This window comes from Aulonocara stuartgranti, assembly GCF_965226115.1.
Source record: "Aulonocara stuartgranti genome assembly, chromosome: 2".
In the NCBI taxonomy this organism is placed as follows: domain Eukaryota; kingdom Metazoa; phylum Chordata; class Actinopteri; order Cichliformes; family Cichlidae; genus Aulonocara; species Aulonocara stuartgranti.
This window is the reverse complement of record NC_138940.1, coordinates 22,193,989-22,218,709: the sequence shown is the minus strand read 5'-3', so window position 1 is coordinate 22,218,709 and position 24,721 is coordinate 22,193,989. Positions and strand designations below refer to the sequence as shown.

Below are 24,721 nucleotides of genomic sequence, written 5' to 3'. Positions count from 1 at the left end.
CCACTGTAAACTTACAGGTTTGGACACAATCAGGTTCATGACTGCTGTGTTTTGTTAATATGTTTGCATATTATATAATGGTTAATAAATTGTTTTAATACATTTCTCCAGTACAACGAGTGGGAGTCCATAAAGCAGTTGTTCATGTATGCATTTTGTGGGTGTTGTCTACACCTGTGTTTGTGTGTGAGAGGGGTTGGAGGCTAACGGCTGTGCGTTTGACCCCTCCTATCTCCTGCACCACCATCACACAACCCCCACGACTGTGATGATGTCTGAACTGTAGCAGTGATGTCATATTGATGGCGGTGATGTCACAGTATGCAGGTCATCTCTCTCTCTCTCTGTCTCTCTCTTTCTCTCTTTCTGTACTTGGTGGATTGTGATGTTTCTAATCCCTCATCTCTCTCCTCTCCTACGTCTCCCTCCTTCCCTTCCTCTCTCCCCCTCTTATCTATCTGTCCTTGTGTCTTCCTCCTCCTCTCTTTCCTCCTGTTTTATCCTCTCTCTTCCCGCTGTAACTTTAACCTTCCTTCCCCTCCCTCTGTGTCTCGTTTTCCCTCCATCAGGTGTCCCAATGACTATACGGGGGACCGCTGTCAAAACTCCGTCATGGCCAATTTCTACAGTATGTCCATTTGCTCTTGTCTGTCTCTTTCCCACTGAGATGCTGCATGCTACATTGGAGGGGTTGAATGGAGGGAGTGTATGCGTGTGCGTGTGTGTTTGCATACCTGCTCGTCTGTTTAATGTGAGTTATCGTATGTATGTGAACGTGTGTGTGATGTTTGCATGATTCTGTGTCCACCCTTTTCTCTCCCTGTCTCCCCTGGTTCCTCTGTGGTGCCCCTCTAGTAACCAGAAGCAACCACTGTAGGGATATTTGCATCTATTTTTCCTGCCAGCTCACCTGCTTGAAACCCTATTTAAAGTACGCTGGATCTACAAAACAGTTCCAAAATAAACAACTTAATAAGCATTATGCCTCGTCTTACAGCTTAAAATTCTGCACATCAGTCATGTAAATTACACCCAAAAGTTCTCGTGCTGCAACTTGATCCGGAGGCTTGCACTAAAAGAAACAGAGGAGACAGAGAATTAACATAATGAGCAACACAGGAGGTTGAAGTTATTTGCTTTCGTTGAATCGCTTTGTCACTTTTCTTTGTAGATGATCCATTGGTGCCGCTTGTTTTGGAGCAGCAAAAAGAGAAGCCAGAATTGAGCAATCAAGGCAAAACTATGTGGATAGAATCTATTAGCAGAAAAATCTTGGATCGATTTTACATTTTGGAAAGTTGAGTCCTTGCAACATTGTTTTGAACAGCTGCCAGTTTTTGTTAACAGTGACAATGTGCCCAAAATCCCAACAATTTGGCAAGTGAATGGAAATAAGATTTAGAGTTTGAATGTTTCAACATTTTAAGTCTTCAGGTAATGATGTTTGAAAGCACCATTCATCGTCATTCAACCGAGGGCCTGTCTCAGTGTGTATTGATCTGACTTTCTTCAAATGACATCTTAGAGGTTATTTCTTCTGACGGTTAAGAGCTTATGATATACTGTGTATATACTACCACTACAAGCACCCATGGATCATCCGATAAAATATTTTTATGGCATATTGCTAAACGCTGCTTGAACTTTTCATGTAGGGTTCACTTCAAACACATTCAGAAATTGTCACATAATTTTTGAATAAATTGAATATTTTAACATTTGGGAAATTTTCTTATTTGTTTTTCTGAACAGAGCTATAAGACTATTACCACTCATGTGATACAGATACATTAAATATAAACCTATAGCCAAGATAGCTAACAAGTTAGCGTAGCTTAGCACAAAGACTGTAAGCAAAGGGAAACAGCTTACCTGGTCCTGTCCACGGGTACCAAAATGTTACTACCACCAAACAGTAAAGTGTTATAGTAAATTAAATTGTTATATATTTACTGTGTAATTGTAAAAAATAAAGTAAAAAACTGAAAGTTGTGGGGTTTTGATGCTAGTAGCAGTGAGTTACTGGAATATTGTTATTTACAGACAAACAGTAGAGCTAAGAGGTTAATGTTTTTACCTTTTAAATTATTTAGTGTTGAACAGAGCCAAGTAAGCTTTTTCTAAAATGTTCCAGTCGTTATACCAAGTTAGGCTAAAGATTCTTGTATCAGTCCTCTTTGTAAGTTGCCACTATGGCTTATATCCCCTCAGTTTTACCCTTTAAAAGACTTCCCTTTTACGGTCATGTGGAAAACAAAGTACTTCCTTTCTGAGGTTTCATGTATCAGGACTTAATAAAAACTACATGGGTCTTAGCTGGTTCTAAAATTATTAACATACAATAACAACTACATATGTCATATTACACTATTCATTTATCAAAAAGCAAAATGCAGAAGCACTCAGTGAAAAGGAAGTGAAAAACTAAGTAATCATTTTTCCCTTTTTCAGCAGTTTGGTTGTAGTTTTGCTGCTGTGCTTGGATTCACTGTTACATGACCCAGTTTCTGCTTTAGCTGTCAGACAGATGGCCTCACATTTGACTCTAGGATATTTTGGTATAGAGAAGAGTTCACAGATGACTCAATGAGTGCAAGGTCCCCACGTCCTGAGACTGCAAAACAAACCTAAATCCTCATCCCTCCTCCACCGTGCCTTACAGTTGCTATGAGGTGTTTGTGCTGCTGTGCTGAGTTTGGTTTTCTACAGACATGGTGCATTGTTGCCAAACATCTCCACCTTGGTCTCGTTTGTCCAAAAGACATTGTTCTGGACGTCTGGAAATCTAAGCCGTACTGCCTCGCTCTCTTTACAGAAAGGAGGCTGTCTCCTGGCAAAACATGAGACTTGTTCAGTTTTCTAATTGTACTGTAACAAGTTAACATGCTAACTAAGGCCTTTAGAGTCTGAGATGTAGTTCTTGTGTTTTTTGCAGTTTCTCTGACCATCACATACTCTGACCCTGGGGTGAATTAGCTTTAATGTCCACTCCTGGGAAGATTGGCAGCTGTCTTGGATGTTTTTCAGTTGTGAATAATCTTTCTGACTCTAGAATGATGGACTTCAAATTGTTTGGAAATGAGCTTATAGCCCTTCCCAGACTGATAGGCAGCAACAACTGCATCTTTAAGCTGATCGAGATTTTCCTCAATACCAGACCCGCAAACTGCCAAAATGTAGCTTTTATAGTGGTGCTCACACTTGCTGATTATCAGTTTTTCTGGTGCATTTGATTAGCTGCACCTCTGGTGCTTAACCTCTGAACTCCTAATTCCTTAATTAGGAATTAAGGAATTCCCTGCTTCTGCATTTTGTCTTAGATTTTGTTAAGTAAATAATAACACAGTCTAATATGCCACGTGTTGTTGTTCATCTGAGCTTATATTTACCTAATTTTAAAATCTATCAAGAACCAAATGACTGTTTTTCGATGACTGTAAGTCTAAATTTAGGTGAAGAATAAAAGGTGAAAGGTCGTATTCACATAGACTTGAATTCCACATATTTTCACCAGCCTGCCCACTGAGTGATTATCTGCGTATTGCATTACCTTCAAGGCAAAAATCAAATTAAGTTATGTTCATACAGTGCATGTACCGTACAAATTTATTAGAGCGCCACCCAAGGTAAGTTTTTGCTTAAGCACTGATGGCTAAGCACTTTGATCGAAGTTATATTTTTTAATACTAAAATATAAATACTGCTTATATCTCTGAATTTTCAAATTTACTGTTAAAAAAATCAGAAAAAATATAAAATGCATTAATATTTTTGGTTATTTGGTTATTTTTACTTAGAGTAAATTACCTACACTTCTGAACACACAGTGTGCAGCCCCAAACACAAATTTAGTTTGTTATTTTCCTAATAAATAGCATTATCATTTTTGGCAGTTTTTCCTTGTTTTCATAAGAGGTGGGCTAATAAATTCAGTGTTTACTGACAGCAAGAAGGTTCTGGGTTAAATTATGCGTTTTCAGAGGAGTTCACTACGAATTCAGACTGATGTGCAAACAGATGTCTTTTCAGCAACCTAAGAATACGACTTTTCACCTTTTCCTTTTGAACCAAATATCAGCGTTGTTTAGACGTCTGTCAGGGTCGTCTTTTCAGTGTCTTTTCAAAGAGGTTTTTGCTGGGTGGGATGTAACGTGCGAAACTCCCGTTCCCCTGCTCTCATTTTTCATTTGTGACAACCAAGCGCAACGCTCCGAATGTCTTCCTGGAGAGACAGGACTGTGTCGTCCCCTTCTCTCCGATCGTTTGCATTTTTGCTCCAATCAGCAATCAAAACATATTAAAAACACGACCAGTTTCCACATAGCCAAACCCACTTGCACAGGAAGTCAAATATGTGGATTTCCCAAAATGTTGAACACTTGTTTAAATCAGAGGGATGAAAGAAATGTGTTTGGTCATTCTCCTGTGATTGCATGGGCAGTGATAGCGAAACACAGTCGGCCAATATTGGCACAGGCACATAATTAATGGGATGAGATCTCTGCTTAAAGAATGAACAGTTTTAAAGTTAGCACCTGGCTTCTTTTGTACAGAAACAAACGAGCTCTTTCTTGTAGCTGCCCAAGCAATCACACCGAGATAAAACTTCTTGTTTCCAGGGGTTATACAGTGTTGCTTCACGTTCATGTTGTGCTTTTGTTTCTGTTTGTCTATTGCTGAAGTTTCCATACTGAATAATGTCACATTTAAAGCAAGAACAGGTTTTATTGTATGTAACGTGTGCTTATTTTTGACCCCACCATCAAGCCTTGTGTTCATGCTGAAGTCTGTCTGTGTTTTCTTTTGCACTGTGACGGTGAAGGAACACCCTCTGCTGTTTTAAATCAATTTGTGTCATTTTCTAGCAGTATTAACACACAGTGCTCAAGGTTACAGAAGTTAAAAGTTAGGGTGGACTGTTCTGGCCAGTAATGCATGTGAGGCCAGAAATATTGGGAATGCTGAGATGATCTCTCTGTAAATCCTATGAGAGTCTCTAAGAGCAGCGTTATACAGAAGGTATGCTGTAATCAGTACAAAGGCACACAGTTGCCATTAGGCGAATGAGTTACAGCACCCACCCCCATTTGTTGTGTCGGCCTCATCGACTGTACTGTGTTTTTATGTTGGAGAGAAACTCACTGCTTTTATCGTTTGTTTTCTTTACTTTTTTGTCTTATTTTTTGTCCTTTTTTATTTTGTTTCTGTCCAATGTTGTTTACTCCAGAAATGAGGTCTAGTAAATATAGCAGTAAGTGATGTGGCTTCTTGTCTTGCTGTCTTTGTCAGTCTTTCTCTGCATGCCTTTTCCTGCCTGCTGTTTCTCTTTCCTTCTGCTTTTGGTTCATTTTCTCCCTTCGTGTTTGATTTCTGCCTGTTTTTTGGCTTCGTTTGTTTGGGTTTTTTTTTTTTTTGTTTAGTTTTTCCTGTCATTTCTGGGGATCACAGAGCTGAGGCTGTCTGAGTTGTCTGTCTGTTACTAGACGGTACGCGTGTCAGTCACTCTATAATTAACTTATATCCTGGTTCAGCATATGCAGGACATGGAAATAATATATCTGCTCCAAAGTGGACATTACACCTGACCCTATGTGTCTCTTTCCTTTTACCACGACAACTTTCTGCGCTGGCAGAGCTTCTCAGAATTGAATTTATGGGTATGGAACATTATTATTCATTTTGCTGTGCTTAAAGGATGTGCCAAGATCCTCTCACAGTCACACATTATTGTGCCATCTTCTCTCTAAAACCAACAACTGGGTCTCTCACAACCTGTCCTTCTTTTTCTCCTGCCCACTAACTTGGTTTTAAGACACCTAACCTCCCGTCTTTGCATGCACTCTTCTTTTTTTGGTGTAACAACACTAGAGAAAGAGACAAATTCATTGGGAAGGGATACAATAATAAGAGAACGTGCAGAGGTGCATTCAAACTCAGTGTAAGGGGCTCCTGATACGACTCCAAACTGTTTATCTGGACACCATATCAGAAAAGCAAAAAGCTGCCTCTTTGCTCCAAAAGAAAAATCAGCGAATGTTTTGCATCATTGATAAATACAAGTAACTGGCTCGTCCGCCGGGCTTTGGCAGTGTGCATATTGGTTTCAGCAGCCCGTCGAACAAAAACATGCAAGCTATGAGCATTTTTGCAAAGCACTGCCAAAAGCCAGCAAAAAAAGCCTGACTACATAGTCTGTCCTTATTATTATGCCCTTGATTGACTCAGTGTCAGAGTCAAGAGCTTGCCTGTCCTAAATCACGATCGCTGCTGGCCCCACTGTGCCAGCGAGCTTGCCTTCCCATTTCCTTTTGCCTTTCTGTATCAGTACCCTGTGACACACACACAATGCCGGGCCGAGGCTCTCGTAGGCTCGTCAATCCCTACAGAGGCCCTTTATTTAAAGACTGTCCTCGTGCCCCCCCCCCCCCCCCCCCCGCCCCCTTTCCCTTCTTTTCAGTGGCGTGTCTAGAGTTTTTGTTTTGTTTTGTTTGGCAGGTTTAATGATAGGTTTCAGGCACCACTGAACGGCATTAGTTTTAATGTAAACTGAGAAGAAACTCATTTGAACAAACAAATATTTGTGTTGCAGAAGATTTAAATGGTAAATGGCCTGTATTTGTATAGCGCTTTACTTAGTCCCTAAGAACCCCAAAGCGCTTTACACTACATCTACACCCATTCACACACACATTCACACACTGGTACAGCTACATTGTAGCCACAGCTGCCCTGGGGCGCACTGACACTGATTTAGGTTGATGAAAACAAAAAGTTACTGTTAGTTACTGTTAATTTGGCCGTAACTAACAATGCAGTGACCTCGATAATCCAGTTAGTTGATAAGGGGACAAAGTCAGGTCAGTCTTTGGTTCCCGCAGGCCTCTTTCTTCTCCTGGGCCTTTTTCCTGGACACGCCCCTGCTCCCCTTGCAGCCTCTTTCCTTTCCCTCTGTGTATTTCCTTCTGCTTCCTCCTTTTTCACCACTTTGCTTTTCCTGCTTTTATTCCCTCTCTCTTCCCTCTCACGTTCTGTTTATTTGTTGCACTGTGTTTTGTGCTTTTCGTTCTGACACAGAGTGTTACACCGCAGCAGCCCCCAGAATCTGAATTGGATTCACTACAAGATTCACGCGCCATCACCATATTGTGTTATGAACTAAATAAAGTTTAATGTGATCCACGGGGACTTCCACACCTGTACTGTTGAGTCCGTTTAAATTGAAATTGGTTACTTTCCCAATGTACAAGAACTCTTGCAGGAGATTTGCACGTTAAAGAAACAGTATAGTCGTTCACAGTTTTTCCCAAGAATATGAGCTATGAATTAGATTATTGTAAAATTGTAAAATAACAAAATAAACACCATAACACCATGGGTGCTATTTAAACCTTTTTCTTTGATAAAAATGTTTCGCTTTTTAGCTTCAACTTAAGGTTAAGGTGGTAAATTGTGACATCGCTGTTGGGCTGTAATAGGTCACACCACCAGAGGGCAGCAAAACATTCAATCTGGTGTCAACTTGTTTTAATTCAAAAAATCCTGTGTTTGTGATGCTGATGGCGAGCTATGTGAATACCAAACTTTCATCTGGTTCTCGGGCCGCTGTGGTGTTAACCCTGATTTTTTTTTACCCCATCTTGACAACTTGTCTCGTGTGACTCCATTCATACAGGCATGGCATCAGATCTTTTCCAGTGCCATCTGTGGCATTACATCCCCATGGCCATTACAAACTTGTTTAAGACAGCAGGAAGTCTGTGCCAGGTTGTAGGTTTACATCTCAGCTTTTCCTCATGATAGTCGTGAGACTGTATAATTACTCCTCTTTGTTGTGTAGTACTGTGTGACTGCAAGAACGTTAAAAGTCCAAGGCATGTGATTTGATAGAACAGAGACAGCACAGGGACACGATGACAGCAGATCATAGTGAGGACAACAGTTTCTTTAGTTGCCATAGATGGAATAGTGCTCATGCTGTATGTGTGTGTGTGTGTGTGTGCGCGTGTGTGCGTGTGTATTTTTGGTATGGTAAAATGTGCGTTTGAATGTGTGTGTATGTGTTTGCATATTTGCATCCACAGAGGCTGAGGAGCTCTACCAGAGGCGGGTGCTGACGATCACAGGCATCTGTGTGGCGTTGTTAGTGGTTGGCATCGTTTGTGTGGTGGCCTACTGCAAAACAAAGTATGTCTTTGAAGCAAAAAGAAACAATTCCACCGTATACAAAAGACTCAAAACCTTTGAATTAACCCTTAAGTTAAAAGCAAAAGTGCCATTACAAAGACCTAAAAGTACTCTATTACAATCAGAAGCCTTATATTGCATGCATGTTAAGTAACTTTGACTGAAAGCATTTGTTCTGCAGAAATTGTCCTCTGGAACTGAAATATTATTAATTAAGACATTATTAGAGTGCTCTATTTAAAGAAAAAAAGAAGCTGCATCTTTATTTGTGAAAAATTTGTACTGTGCAAAAATCTCAAACCACTGTATTCTGCTAGGAAAAATAAGTGCTGCGATTTTCTAAAACATTTGCAAAATTAAACGTAAATGCAGTGCATAAGACAAAAAGAAATCCCAATGCGCTTAAAAGCCAATATTTGATATTACCACCTTAATTTAAGTAGTCTTCAGGAATAGTTCTCCAAGCTTCTTGAAGGACATTCAAAGCTCTTCTTTGGATGTTTCTGACTTTTGCTACATTCTCTGTCAAGATGGTCCCACACTGCTTCAGTAAAGTTGAGGTCTGGGCTCTGGGGAGGCCAATCCATGCCTGACAGTGTTTCATTGTGTGTTTTTTATCCACTATGCTTTTACTATACTAGCAGTGTATTCAGGATCATTAACATGTGGAAAAATGAAGCCATTTCTAATCAGATGATTTCCCAATGGTATTGCATAATGGATGATAATGGTGTTCATACTTCCAGCAGTTATGACATGATTCCCAACACCACCGACTGAAATGCAGCCGACACTAAGACAGAGCCTCCACCGTGTTTTACAGATAACTCTAGACACTCACTGTCGTCCCGCTCTACTGACGTCTTCCATATAGGATACATTTGACAATCATTTGAACCAACAGTTTCAAGTTTGGCTTCATGATTCCATCACACCTGTTGCCACTGATCCTCAGTCCAGCTCTTATGTAATTTTCGGACTTTATCCGTTTCACCTTGTTTTCCTTCCTTAATGGCTTCTTGACAGCAAGTCTTCCACTGAGACCGTTTCTGAATGGTGAAGGGCCTGTTTCTTAAGGACGTGACTTTCACATACTGTCCATAATATAGATGTTGTTTTAGGCTTGCTATTTTGTGTTTTGCCCTTTACTTGTCTAGTTTCCTCAAATTTTTCATGGACACTTTTTTAGCAAACAGATGTATTAAAATTAAGTTTTTGGTGAAAAAGATTATTTTAAATTGGTCAGACTTGATCTTTTGCATAGATTCAACTAAAGAAATAAGAACGTGATTTCGTTTTGTGACAGCCTGTTTGTAACAAAGAGCGTAGAGATACAATTTAAAGTTAGTTTTTTTGCTAAGTTCTCTGTTATGTGGAAACAAAAATAAATGAAAAAGCAGCCAATGTTTGAAGAAAAACTTTGAAAAACCACGAGAAAGCTTGGAGAACATTTGCTCAAATCTATTTTTTTAAATGACTAAACTACTTAGACTTTTGCACAGTACCATATTTGAATATTGTCATCTAAATAACATGATTGGCGGAAGGCATCTTGAAACTGCTACCATCTTATAGACCAAAAAAACGCTTTTGTGCAGGCATCTTACATTGACTGTAAGTACAATAGTAATATATAAATACATTTAATTCACATTTTGCCAGCTAAATTCTATTGACTCATGTTCTACCACGTCCCCTCACATATTTTGAATTCAGTAGTAAGAGAGGACATCGGTTTGGTAGATCTCTTATTGTTCCTTCATCATCACCACCCGTCCAGGAAGCAGAGGAAGAAGATGCAGAGTCACCTACACCAAAACCAGAATCAGTGTGTGGAGCAGCCAAACCGCATGTTGGCTAATGGGCCAAATCATCCTGGCCCTGGTCCTGAGGAGATCCCCATGGTTGACGTGAGTCCAAACAATAATAACACTCAGCTGAGTGGAGCCCTAATTTTAGTTTGTTTTTGCAAATTATCATTACTTTCAGAGAAGCTGTTTAAGCTTAACTCATTCACTGCCATTGACGTCTATAGCCGTCAATTGCAGTGTATGAGTCAATGGGTTTAACTCATTCACTGCCAATGGCTGGCAGTGAATGAGTTAAGTTGAAACCAGAGTGTTTGCAACTGTAACAAATTGATTTCATTTGACTTTTTGCTGTGCGATTCAACAGCAATTAATTTACAAGCATAGCTACTGATCTGATATAGCATAAAAATCCACTATATCAAAGCCCCGCAGCATTTATTAAAATAAAACCAGATATATCAGTGCTTTTAATTAAATATACCCATCCCAGAAATAGGATTTGGGTGTCAAGAAGTCCAGAAAACCCTCACATATTCATTAATGCTAATGACCGACCGAAGAGGAAAAAGACAGGAGGACTGGATGTTCAGAAACCAACAGAGACTCAGCTGGTTCATGTTCCTGCTGGAGTTTTTTTTTAGCTTCGTGACTTCGATTTAAAACTTGAGTTAAGGCCTGCCTTCAGGAAAGTGTTTATGTGAGTAAAACGGTGATTCACTGACTACATGGGGAAATTTTGGTGTCACGCAGCTAGCTACATGTTAAAGAGAGGGCAGAAAACACCTAGCATCCTGGTGGAGATACAATAGGCATGAGTCAGCATAAACGTAAAGCTGAAAACAGTGAAGAGGAAAGAGCAGAACGCCCTGATGTAGTTACATTTAAAATTCCCTGTCCATATGTTTGTTTTTGCTTTGATTTGAAGGTAACAAAACAATCAAACGCCTTTTATGTTTTATTTTTTCAGTACATCTCCAAGAGCATCCCTACGACCGAGTGCGTGATCAGCCACGGAGCCGAGGGTGCAGGCAACTATGCAGGCAGTCGAATGTCGACCCGCTCCCACCACTCTACCACTGCCTCACATGCCTCCAGGTACACACACTGCAGTCAGGATGGACACATAATCCAAGCAAAAGAACAGGTCTCCTAATCCTTAGTCTTTGTCCACTTGGAGCACATTTTATCTTTGAGCTGTTGCAGACATTCTTGTAAACACCAAACAGATAAAGGTGGGCAGCATACTAAAACAATGTTCACACAATTCAACCCTCAGTCAAAATAATCGGATTGTTATTGGTCTGTGACTACTACATCTGGGAAATCCACTGGGGGCTGTCGTACGTACTTTACAGTGCATAACAAATTTAATAGAACATCATCGAGTGTAAGGTTCATGCCGCAGTTGCACTAATTTAACATTATTGGTTAATTACCAGAATCATTTTTTCTGTAATGGTTGATCCACCAGTTTGTGCAAGCTCTTTAATCGACACGATCACTTTAATGCTAAGATAGAATTATTGTTGTTATCCATGAATTTCAAGATTGACTGTTTTACAGTAAATGAGGAGAAGCACGTTTTATTTTTAAGATTAAGATACCAAATTACAGATATATGCAATTGTTCCTACTTAACAGAAAAATGAGTTTTAGTGGTTGAATGTCACGTTTGATTTATTTTCTGATTTAAGTGTCAAAGTTTGGGTATAAAAATTGTATTTTTTCACAGGTTTTTGACAGATTTCAAAAATATTTGTGTTTTCTTTTTTATGATAAAATTGTTAAGCTCTGTAAGGAACTGCAGGATGTGCATGTACCAAGTACTTACGAATACAGTGTAATTTGTTTCTCCTGTCCTTCAAAATATTCTGAAGGTACTCATTACTTATGCACATACTGAAAGGTTTTACTCCTTTATTACCTCGTACCCACAGTACCAACAGGACCTGATAAGAATCTTATATGCAATGTTTTCCGAGGATTTGCAGAAATCACGGTCTGTGTTGTATAGTTGATACGGTCAGTTTCACTTCAAATTTTACTTTTAAAGTAAATAATTTCCTGAATATAATACAATATAATACGAACGAATGTAGCAAAGGTAACAAAGGGAAAAACAAAATGTTTTTTCTTTAAATTTACTGAAGTCATAGGATATCAACTTGTGCCACTTTGAGCTCTTGCCCTCAAGCTTAAAAGTATTGTGAAGATAAGCTTCACAATACAGGTATATAAAATACAATATAAACTGTCTGTGTGACCTTATATTGCTAGAGCTAACTAAGCAAATTGCAGCTAAAACAGAAAAGATTCTCCATAGTTGCAGATTGATTAGTCACTTCACCACCAGAGGGCAGAGTAATAACTCATTAACTGAGCTCTAACTGCAACCACAGCCACTGGGCACACCCTGTGCCCCTTATCTGTGGTACTGCCTGCTGCTTTGGCCTAGCTTGGCATGCCTGCTAGATCACTGTAATAACATCCACTCCATCTGCTATGAATAGCTTTCAGTACACGGCAAGCACATATCTGCACAACAAAGTACAGCAGCTACACGGGGTAGCTTTAACCACCTTGAACACAACACAAACGAGTCCTGATGCTCTGTTTTCATGCTTAACACAGCTGACTGTTGTGTGTCGTTGGGATCAGTGTATTAACTTCAGTCTCCCTTAGTATCCCCCTTCCTCCCCGCTGCTGTCATAACCTTCTAAACTCGTCCTGCAGACACGAGGAGCACACGTGGAGCATGGAGCGAACAGAGAGTATGAACTCAGACTGCCAGTCAGGTGGGCTCTCCAGCTCTGTGGGAACCAGTAAGTGCAGCAGCCCAGCATGCATGGCGAGGAGGGCCGCCCACTGGGGCTGTACGGATGCGTCGGGACCGGGAATGCAGTACGGGGACTCGTACGATTCTCTAAGAGACTCACCTCACAGTGACAGGTAGAGAAAGTGGAAATGGTGGGCACTGTGGTTTGGAGGGAGAAGGAACTTGCTCAGTGGCTCTTAAACACTTTTTCTTGGCTGTGCTTCTTGCTACAGTAGGCCCTTTACTCTCTGGCGACACCAAGTGGCAATTAATTGCTAGGACTTTCTTTTTTTAGTCTTTTTAAGAACTATATCACCCAGACACTGTTAATAATAATGTGTAAAAAGATATAGCGGTGGTGAAGGCAATTACATTCAATTCAATTATTATTATTATTATTATTATTATTATTATTATTATTATTATTATTATTATTATTATTATCATTATATGTTTGTTGTTGTTTAGGTGATTCTACTCACCTAGTTTTGATACACAGGTGTGACATCTTTTATTTATTTTTTTCACCCATGACTTTGTAAAGAGAAGAGAAACGGGGCGACAGCAGAGTTCATCGGAACAGGAGAACCCTGAAAAAAGTTCAAAGATCAAAAACTACAACATGAAAAGCACAGACTGAGGCTGCAGTGACACTTCTCATTGTATTTAACACTCAGTTGCACTTCAGCTCTTTGCATATTATAACTTCTCTCCTCCGCGTCTGGCTCATGGATCAACAACAGTACAAGCAAGAGTGGCCCAAGGCTCGTCATACCACACACTTACACTGCCTCTATCTGACAACAGAGCTCACTTCAGACAGACGGGCTTATCTCTGGACTAGAGCGGACAGCGAGCACACTACCTCTGCTCGACCATAAAACCAGCTTTAGCTCTGCTATAGACTGGTGACCAGTCCAGGGTGGACCTCATTCCTCTCCCTATCACAGCTGAAGTAGGCTCAAGCTTCCCCATGACCTTCATTTGGTCGGAAGAAAATGAATGGATGGATGTTAATACTGCATAATAATAAATAAGTAGTATTTCAGAATATGGGACATGGATGCACAAGTAAAGCTGAATTCAGTGAGCGGCAGGAGTCATTCAGTTCTTGTTGGAGTGAATGCACATGAGCAGTAATGTCTTTTATACTCTTGTGATTGACTAAGCAGGTTTGTTGGCACATAATGGGGGGACCTGAGCCAGTTGGTTGCTTCTGTTGTTTCTGTTTGAAGTTTTTTCCTTCCATAGTTCAAAGACTTACAGATCACAATGAGGGCTGGTTTTTGTGTGTGTTATGGTGCTTTTCAGGGAACAGAGAGATGTGTGACCTCTTTCAAAATATCATGATTAAACCGATGGTGCAGCTGAGCGCCTCAATAATGCAGGAGTGCACACTTACTAAGTGCATTGTTAAAGTGAGAACATTGTGTTCACCAGATATGAGCATCTGTTAGAGGTAAAAATGCACACAGTTGTGGTTATTTTTTGTGTTTTTCTAACCTCATCCAGGTATGTGTCTGCACTGACCACGCCAGCACGCCTGTCTCCTGTGGAGTTCCACTACCCCCCGCTGCCTCCCCAGGTTCCCACTTTTCAGATCACCTCGCCCAACACAAGCCACGCCCTCTCCCTTCCACCTGCTGCTGCCGCCTACCACAGAGACGATGACCAACCGCTGTTACGGTGCCCCGATGTACGTAAGCCTATATACAATATATAGTCTATATCAAAAGCACATGTCTGTTCCCCCCAGCTTTACTGTTATTGAAGATATAAAAAATTCTTTGTTTTAAAAAAAAAATCTGTTAGTTATAAGAAGAACTTAGCATGTAACCTGCAGTCTCTGTGTGGGCATTCACTGTCCCCAAGTTCATTTTCCTTATAATGTTTGCATGTTCAGCACAAACCATATGTATAATTGATTTACCAGAAGTAAACAAGCCACCATGACTAACATATTCTCTCCCTACAGCATGTGTTTGAATGCAGGCTGTACAGAGGTGTCTTTCTTTACTTTCTGTGAACCGATACTGCTGACAACAAAGCCGAGCCAAGGCTCGTGAAGTCGCATTCAACCTTCTGTGGGGTTATTGTGAAATATAATGGTTTTTGCTGTGGCACGGACAGAATAGCATCACAAAACTAGCACACAAACAGTAACTGCTGCCTAATGTCCAAAAGTCACCAAAAGATTGATGTACTAAACAGATGGCTTTGACATAGAATACGGCTGAGCCTGGCTCTGGTTAAAAGGGAGTTTTTTCTTCCCACTGTCACCAAGTGCTTCCTCAAAGGGGCCCTGCTGATTGTTGGTGTTTTCCTCATAATATTGTATGGTCTTTACCTTACAATATAAAATGCCTCGAGGCAGCTGTTATTGTGATTTTGTGCTATATTAACTGAACTGGATTGAAAGCCAAAGGGCCTGAAGTGCCTTAAACCTGTATTTTTTTTTTCTAATTGCCAGCAGGGGGTGACTGGTTACAAACAGAAGTGTACAAAGAAAAAGGGGCTTCATCTTTCCTGATTTATGACATCATTAAACAACTTTCTTATAGCTTTATGATCTCAGTTGCTAAAATTACGTCTTGTAAAATACAACATTAACTTAATGCTTAATGTTGTAAATTATGGTCCCCAGGTGAGTAAATTGGGAGGATATTGAAGTGTAAGTTTTAGGCCAAATCCACCTTGTGATTAGCAAGCTGCTACCATGTGAGCATGCAGTCTCTTGATATACATGGTGAAGTGTGCTCAGTTGAAGGCTTCACAGCAGGATCGCCTTCTCTTGTATGCATAGGCAGACCAACACACCAGTGGGTCAATAAATTTGTTCAGCCATTCTAAGAAATCTGTGTTTTCTCTGTTTCAGGATGGAAGTTTATACAGGCAGCCCCGACGTCCTCGACGACCCTACCTGACAGAGAGCACAGGAAGTCTACCGTCCAGCCCCTACCGGCTCCCCGATGACGAGGCTTATGAGACGACACAGGAGTACGCCTCTTCACGGGAACCCATCAGAAGCCGGCGTCGCCCGCGACGCAACCGACTCAACGGACATATCTCACAGCGCTCGGCGGGTTTACGGGACTACAGCTCACAGAGCTTCAGCCAGTCAGAAGAGGAGGAAGAGGACGAGGAGGAAGAGGATGGTCACGGGGAGAGCACGCCTTTCCTCAGTATGCAGAACATGAACATGGACCCGCCTCTAAATGTCCCGGGTTTCCGTTCGTCATCCGGTGCAGACACACGGACTCACCGCGGGCTGAGTCGGCCAGGGACGCGCAGCAACGGGCAGAGCCGCGGCTCCCAGTCGCAGCGCTCCAAGGCTGACAACATGCCCCTTTAAGACTTAACCTCCCTCCGACGCCCACCATTACACCCCCGCCACCTCCCGCCCTCTCCACTTCACACACTCCCCTTCCTCTTACACACAACCCGTGGACTAGAGACCTGCACCTAGGAGAAATATTTTTATTTTGTATAACAGACAGATATTCTAAACAAATGAAATATTTATTTTCATTTCAGCAAAAATTGTCTACTAGCTAACAGCAAAGACTTTTTTTATAACGGGGGGGAGGGGATATTTATATGTAAAGTTTTTTGATTTACAGCATTATGAGAGATGAAAAAAATAAGAGAATTACGTGCCAATTTTTTCACAAGTTAGATAAATAGAATAATATTGTGGTGCCTTTTGCTGTATGCTGAAGTTGGAGGTCCCATTGAGTTTTTGTAGCCTTTCTTATAAAGACTCCTCGTTTTTATAGAGACCAACCCTCTTCCTCCTTTTGCTTTGGTTTGTTTCTCTGATTTGGGATCTTCCTCTTTTTGAACTGTGATCTGATTATGTCATCATGCAATATTGATTCCTCCTGTGTAAAAGGTGTCTGTTTACATGAGTATGACCCACGCGATGCGCTCGTTTCACAGGGACATTTAGTCACTGACGCAACCAAGATGTGTAGGGTAGTTTCCTCGGATGAACACACATCGGTCATTTATGTCCTCGTTCGCTGCCTGTCAGTCATTTCTTGTTATTTCTGTAAAAGCAGGAACGTTGGGGAGTTGTCGAGGGAAAGTGACTCCAGATTCCTCGTGTAGGTATTCAGGGTGCTGCCATGACATTGGTGGTGGTTGTAGTGTGCGTGTACTGTATGTGTGTGTGTGTGTGTGTGTGTGCGTGCCTGTATCCATTCTGCACGCCTCATGAAGCCTCATTCGGTTGGCGCCTCTGTTCACCGTGGAGGGTGTGATCTCTGTTGTTTGACTGTCACGCTCCTCTCCATCGATCCTCACGCTGCCAGAAGCTCCATTGCACTGTAAGAACCTCCCTCCGTGAGCAGTCATTGGCCAGGGAGCTGCCGATCCAAACCGAACCTAACCAATCCAGTTGTAATCCAGCCTGACTCTGGCCTCCCGTGGACTGCCTAGCCCGCTCGTTTCCTATGCCAGCAGCTTAGAGCCGCACTGTGTCTCAGGACTTCCCCATCACATCACAGCCAAAAAGACTCAAAGCAGAGAACGCACGTCATCTCAGTCACAGTTCAGTTCGCAGGTCAGATCGACATCCCCTCACTCCCCTTCTTTTCGCCATCTATCAGGTTTCTCGCGCTTACTTGTGGCTAAAGGACGGTAAACAACGCGTTTGATTAAACTTTTGGAATCAGTAGGCGGATTCAGTTACTTTTTTTCTTTAACTCCAAGAAGTTATGTGTGCGTTTAAGTGAGCATGTGTGTAGCCGTGTTAAAAAGATGAAGTTGTGCAGAGACGGCATCTGTTTGCGCTCTGATGCAGGGGCGTAACCTTGGAATTCTGCCCCCACCACTGAAAGGTGGATCTCCCTCTGGGTTTCCCATTTTCGCTCTTTTTCCTTTTAAAAAAAAAATGTGTTTGTTTTCTTTTTAAAAAAGGATATCCCACCGAAAGCTACGTGGGCTCACATTTTGCCACACTAGTGACGGTGCTGCTCCGATCGGGAAGAAGCACCATGTGCGGGTTCACATTGCTGGGAAGAGAGTTTCCGAGGCTGATTCTACCTTTTTAGTTAGCTCACACGGTTGTATATGATAATCCTGATTACTGCATCCTTGATTTGCATTCCTATACCTTTTATCAACTGAACTTTATTTGCTTGGTCACACTGACTGACTGAATGATCTGTTATGTGTGTCTCTGTCTGCCCCTTCCACCCACCACATCGCAACCTCACCGTCACGTCTTCCTCGCCCTCCTACAGAAGCAACTAGCAGACAAAGTTAAGTCCAGTGAGTAAAACCAAACAGCACACTACCAGTAGTCCGATCATGTCAGAAATTCTTCCACTGCAGATGTACATCAGGTTCTGAGACCCTTAGAGAGACCCTTTGAAGTTCACTGAGGAAAATGATACTGTGTTAGATACAATGTGTCCCGATTAGACTTCATTTCCAATATGTAGAGTTTTGTTTTCTTTCTTTTTCCCCCCACACAGGCAATGCATGGATCACAGATATAGAAATTATCCCCTCAGATTTAGGGGGAATCGTATGATATGAAAATACAATTTGGGTTCACGGCCCAGTGGTCTGGCTAGTTTTGTCTTACTATCACTGTAATCAATCTGGGATTTGCAAACGATTTGAAATTACTGCAAGTGAGGATAGTGTGCTTCTAGAGCTAGTCGAATTGTTGACAACCCCACCCTCTTTCTCCTCGACCCCACCCCACCCCTCCCCCGCGCTTCCCACCCACCTTTTTTACGAACACACGTACTTCTCTCACGCACGTACATCCATATCCACAATGAAGCACACACACTGAGCACACAGACACACAAAACCGTGCATACACAGACACACTCACACAGCCCCTCTCATGTTTGTTTGTCAAGCAGTTTGTCTTTTTTACCTACCAACCTATCCTCCTCCTACTCCTCATCTTCCTCCCCTCCTCTCAACCCCAAATCCCCTGCATGTCCTAGTGGTACTGGTAGTTGGGTGCATGGAAAAAGCAGCAAGCAAATCTTTTTTTTCCACTCGGTGAAAAAAATAATAATAATAACAATAATAAAATGAAATAAAAAACGTGTCCTCATTTTAACATTCAGCAATAAATCCCCTTCTCTTCATGTCCATCATTCTTGGAATATGCTAGAAGATTTTTTGCAAGTTTTATCAAAAACATACTACTTGTAAAAGAAGAAAAATCCAAAACACCCCTTCATATGAAAAATAAAACTTTATTCCTACCATTTTTGAAACAGTCCTGTCATCTTTGTAACTGAAATACTGCGTGATTGCCTCTTTAACAAGCAGAAGGTCTGAGATGATCAGAAGCATATCCACTCTCACTGAGGTCATCTGAAGCCTAGGGCAGGAAAGAAAATAGCTGGAAACGGGGTTTGGAGCAGTTGGACCTTTCAACTCACAGAGATTACTTACACACAAACACTGACCACATTCTTTGAAACCTTAACCACGTGCATCCACAACTGTAATAGTAAGGAAAGTTTTCATTACTACTAAAGGTTTAACTGTTCTAAAGGAGCAAGGAGCTAAACGATCACATCTTCAGTCTGTTACCAGAATATCAGATGATTATTGTGTATTTAAGCTCTCAGTTTTTAATTAATCGGGTATGCCGACACTATTCACAGCCCACATTATGACATGAACAACTAATAATGTCCATTATTATCTAATTTACAGTTGATCGAGAACAAGCTAGGTTTCTGAAACGTTTGGAAGCCGGGAACCAAAAGTTACTTACTGTGGACCAAAGGGTCCTAACACTAACATACAGCACACATTTACAACCATTTGTACTCTTAGCTGCAGCTGAAACTGTTTGTAAGACTTTGCCTAAATACTTCAAATACTTGAGGCACAATGTGTCACAATCCTGCGGAGGTTTTTACGGGATCAGAGATAACAAGGGAAGGAATAAAAAGGAAAATATGCACTCTTTATAAGAATATTATCTAGAATATTACAAAACAACCTTGATTTGTGAGCTCTTTGGCTTAAGAGCTGTGAGCCCGGCTGGGATGTTCAGATAAACAGGTATTTTGATTCAGATTCATGTTGATGGTGATGACACACATTTTCACACAAAGAAACAGAAAACATCCCATCTTATGCATATAATTTGCTACTATGTACATGTAGGGATGTAAGACAGAGAGGAGCCACAGTTTATGCCTCCAAACTGCTACAAACACTGAGGAGGGAGCGTTTAGGTAAGATTGGGAAAACCCTAAGACAACAATCACCAACCAAACTGATTCACACTTGTTTTCCATGACAACTGTTGTAACACCTTAGTGTCAGGATTGCAGACACACCACATTATTTAAATGCAACCGTTTTTAATCAGAGTTCTTGTCTGACCTGATAGGTGTGCGGATGACAGGAATCTGCCCATGAAAAGATTGCCAGGTGATGAAGTCATAATTAAGCTGTTAACAAAGAAAAGATTAGGTGGAGATGTAGGGCGGCACAGAAGGAAGTTCTGTTTCCAAACTGATGTCTGGTTATTCATGTGCACAAGATGAACTGAATGAACTAGTGAAGTTTCACACCCACACTGATATGTTTTACATAGTATTTTCTCTGTGATTCTGGGGTAGTGACACCAACAGCTGAGTCACTGATAAATGTTATTAGTTTTGTATCGTCTTCATTTCTTATGAAACACATTGATGTGTTTCCCATTGTTTGTGGGTGGAATTTCTCTTCGTTTCACAAGTGGGTGTATCCATGCTGCTCGGCAGAACCTGAAGCAGCCTCCTCAGCCAGAGGGCTCAAAGGAGGAGCTTCAGCTACAGAGGAAACCTTCCTGATAGACTGACTCACTGTATTTTATCTTTAATTCTTGAGTAGAGAGTTTACTCAGACTAAATGAGACAAAACTGTGCTGGACAACGCTCCTCAACTAGATAACAACAACTATGTGATTATTCCGTGAAATAGAAAGCCTTCATTAAAAACAGGTAAGCAAAGAAAACTGCTGACATCAACAGCTTCATTAAACCTTTTAGGGTTGAAGTCATGGTAACCCTAACCTCTATATTTGGGAAGAGACCAAAACAGAGTTTTTAGAAAAACTGTGATTTTTTTATGCTTGTTTGTTAAAATTATGATTTTCTTTCTACCCTCAATGGGAAAACAATATAATAAAAGCCAAAAATGACATCTTCTTATTGGCTCGGGTCAGAATAGGAGTTAGAGTTAGGAATAGTGAAGTTTGGGCTGTCACTGATTTAGACCTAAGAAGGTAAGTTTTTTAAAATGACATCATCTTTTCAGTTTCTTGTTAACACAAGGAATTTGTAGACTGCGTTTGTTTATCTGCTAATAAAAATGTGCTTAACTCTTTTTCATACCTCAAAGTGTGACTAAATTTAACTCTAAATAAACGTTCCTTTTGAACTTGTGATAATTATCTGCTAAAAACCACACTACTAAATTTCAATCAAAGCACATGGTTTTTGATTGGTGGAGTCAAGATTGCGCATGGCTTTGAAATGACCAGAAAAAAATTGCTTTGCATCTCAATGCTTACATGCCAAATGAGCCAATTATACTGGCTGTTAATCATCATGTGATCAAAAAGAACTCAGCTAAAATCTATTTTACGCACTCGTTTGTGAGATCACTGTTACATATGGTCTTAGTTCATCTCTCTTTTGCAAATCTTCCATTTCCTCATGCTTCTTCACTTCATTTCTCTGCGGAGCTTTGCCTCTCGATCCAGATACACATAAATCCACTATTGTACATTTAATAATTGTTTTATATTTTGAAACTCAGAAATTGTCAGATGTCAGATTTCTTCAGTGTAACTTGGTGTTTGTGTATTTGCAGCTGAATGGCACGGTGTTACTTTCGCTGGCGCAGGGTGTTAATCTGTGTGTGCACGCCTTGCATCTTCCTGGCCCTGCTCTTTGTCTACGTTGGTCTCACGGTGTGTATGAGCATGAGGAGCATGACAGCACCAGCGAGTGAAATCATGCCGAAGAGTTCTCATTTTGTGGCCAATGGAATTTTAAGAAATAAGATCTTCGTCTCACTCCCTAAAATTTTCTGGGAGAACCAATGTCAGAAAAAGGCTTTTTGGAACCAGCTCCAGCTGGTCGTTGACCGTCAATTTAACCCCATCCTGCACCCCCACGAAGCCAAGGGATTAATGAAGAATATCAGCTTTGATGATTTCCTGCTGAAGAAGAGTTTCTCTGCAGTTCGCAGACTCAACAACATGACATATAATGTTGACGAGCTACCACAACAGGTGCAAGACTTCACCAAGTACATGCAGACAAGAGACTACCCGGTTCTCCTCCAGCCAGGTGGAGAATGTGGAGCTCAGGGAAAAGAGCGGGAGGACCCTCTGATTCTCTTCGCCATCAAAACAACACTGGATAACTTCAACAACCGACAGGCTATTCGGCAGACCTGGGGCCAGGTGGGATGGGTGGCAGGACAGAAGATAAATGGCAGTGGCAGAGATAATGGTGGAGCCTATGTCCGCAGGGTATTCCTGCTGGGCAAGCAAAACACCAAAGAACCGGGTGTGGATGTGTCTGCGTTACTCAAGTTGGAGAGTACGCTCTATGGAGATATTCTGCAGTGGGACTTTGAGGATACATTTTTCAATCTCACCTTGAAGGATGTGCTCTTCTGGAGCTGGTTCTCACACTCTTGCAAGCAGACCCACTTTGTCTTCAAAGGAGATGATGACATCTTTGTCAACACACCAAAACTGATAACCTACCTCCAGATCCAGATGGAGAAGCCGCATGTGAAGAAGAACATGCACAACTTCGTGTTTGGGGACGTCATAGGAGCAGCTTCACCCAACCGAGTCAACATCTCAAAGTACTTTATCCCACACAGCTTCTACAAAGGGTTATACCCCGCGTATGCAGGCGGGGGAGGGTTGGTGTACTCGGGTCAGTTGACCAGACGTCTGCACTTAATTTCTAAAAGAGTTCACCTGTTCCCCATCGATGACGTGTACGTAGGGATGTGCATGGTTCGGCTCAATGCCTTCCCCACGCACAACCACGCCTTCCTCATGTTTGACTTCCCCAAAAATGAAGGGAAAGACCCGTGTTCGTACCACACCATCTTAGTGATCCACAAGCGAAGCCCCAAACAGGTGGTGAAACTTTGGGCTGACTTGAAAGAGACACAGGCACAATGTCGACATGTGCCTCTGAGAGTTGAACAGAAGGAGAAAAACAAAATAACCCCCAGCACTTTGTAGCCACCTTGAAATGCCTCTGGGCAAGCTATACGGGCAGATATGTTGTTTAAGTTCAGTGGTCACTGAGACATAAAAACTGCATATAAAGAATAACAGGATTGCAGTAAAGGTTAAGTGGAAAAAGTACAGGCTTGGAAATGTAAAGGAACTCCTTTAAGGAAAATTCTAATAACCATTTTTGTAAAAAGGCATCCGAACCTTGTCCTACATTAATATAATATAAAACAATATTAGTACATGAGAAGGCAAATACTATTCCAATCTAAATTCTAATTCCCATGACAGCTTCATTCTGTTGTTTTTAAAAATAACCATTTTGTTGCCTACATTGTAGAGGGTGACTTTGCCTCCACACCTAAACAGTAAAATGGGACACTCAGGAGTAACCGTAATTTATGTGTAGTGGCTCAACATAGGGAAAAGAATCACAAGTCTGTAATTTCTAATGTGAGCTCCAGTAGGTTTTCTTCATGTATAGACTGTGATCAGCTGACCTGCCACTCTTTGTGGATTTACACAACCGGATTCAACAAGATGTAAACAGTTTCACAAGCTATCTTCACTGATGTCTATCCTCTACACTAAAGTTAGAATTCGGTTAATTATTCCAAGTGTCATTAGGCTAACTTCAAATTAAGTACTTGCTACACTTGATGTAACCTAACACTGACCATGAGCACCTGCAGGCCCTTCGCACCAGTCCAACAAAGAGCTTTACAGCGGTCCCTTGTTTATCACGGGAGTTACTTTCTAAAAATAACCCGTGATAGGTGAAATCCACGAAGTAGCAAACTTTTTTTTTTACAATTAGTATAGATGTTTTAAGGCTGTAAAACCCCTCCCTACACAGTTTATACACTTTTCTCAGACAGGCATGGACATTTTCACACTTTTCTCTCTAGTTTAAACACTCTCAAAGTTCAAACCTTCGTAGAAAAATAAGTCCAGTATCATAGAATGAAACCAAAGATCAAACCCTGTTTTCAGGTCCAGAACACGGGATTTTGTTTCACTAAATGTGCCTCATAATCCAAAAAATACGGTAACTTCTACCTTCCTTTAGCATGTCCAGAAGTCCAACATTTTGTGCGATGGTTAGCAATAGCATCGTCCTCTGCCTTTGGGTGCTACCGCAGGTGCGTTTGATGGTGTAAAACGTTTCGTTGACATTGTTGTGTTTGTTGGGGAGAAAACTTACAAACATACAGTCACTGTGTCTACTATTTATTTTTTCACTTCATAAGTCTATGTTCCTCACTTATATTTAAAACACTGAATAATGTGAATGACTAGCACTTTAATAATAATTTGCAAAGCATTACATTATTTTTAAATATCTTTTTTCATTTCTTTCATGCTCCTGTTTGTACTATGAAATTAAAATACCTTGCAGACTGGTTTGTTAAACTTTGACTATCCTTGCTTACTTTAAGCATGCAATAATGCAAAGTTTGAATGCCTGCAAAATGGATATAGTAGGAAGTATGAGGGAATGAGGTGGGGTCATTGTCTCACAAACAGCACTGTATAAAACAAAAACTACACACAATATTCGAAGCACATAGTGCACTGTGGGAATTTACGACTGTGCGTAAATCCCCCCTAATATTGGTATGAACCAGCTCAGACGGGGCTGCATCAAGACGCGAGGACTAA

The 24,721-nt window shown here is 41.1% G+C and overlaps 2 protein-coding genes across 3 annotated transcripts in view; both read left to right on the top strand.

The window, feature by feature from the left end:
- nrg2b (neuregulin 2b) overlaps positions 1–19,048 on the top strand; it is a 72,055-nt gene extending 53,007 nt beyond the window's left edge. The window contains exons 5-12 of one of the 2 annotated variants that reach the window (XM_082547777.1): positions 570–628; positions 5,634–5,657; positions 8,082–8,184; positions 9,965–10,094; positions 10,963–11,090; positions 12,729–12,944; positions 14,323–14,506; positions 15,686–19,048. In XM_082547777.1, the coding sequence (XP_082403903.1) occupies positions 570–628; positions 5,634–5,657; positions 8,082–8,184; positions 9,965–10,094; positions 10,963–11,090; positions 12,729–12,944; positions 14,323–14,506; positions 15,686–16,162 (1,321 nt within the window). In that variant the 3' untranslated portion in view covers positions 16,163–19,048. The remainder of the gene's footprint in view (positions 1–569; positions 629–5,633; positions 5,658–8,081; positions 8,185–9,964; positions 10,095–10,962; positions 11,091–12,728; positions 12,945–14,322; positions 14,507–15,685) is intronic. The other variant, XM_082547778.1, reaches the window with a different exon arrangement.
- A 1,500-nt stretch (positions 19,049–20,548) lies between these two features.
- Positions 20,549–24,474, top strand: LOC309715058 (N-acetyllactosaminide beta-1,3-N-acetylglucosaminyltransferase 2). Its single transcript, XM_082547857.1, has 2 exons — positions 20,549–20,789; positions 21,664–24,474. Exon 2 carries the CDS (start codon positions 21,668–21,670, stop codon positions 23,063–23,065), a length of 1,398 nt encoding a protein of 465 aa, XP_082403983.1. The 5' UTR covers positions 20,549–20,789; positions 21,664–21,667; the 3' UTR covers positions 23,066–24,474.
- The last annotated feature ends 247 nt before the right edge of the window (positions 24,475–24,721 follow it).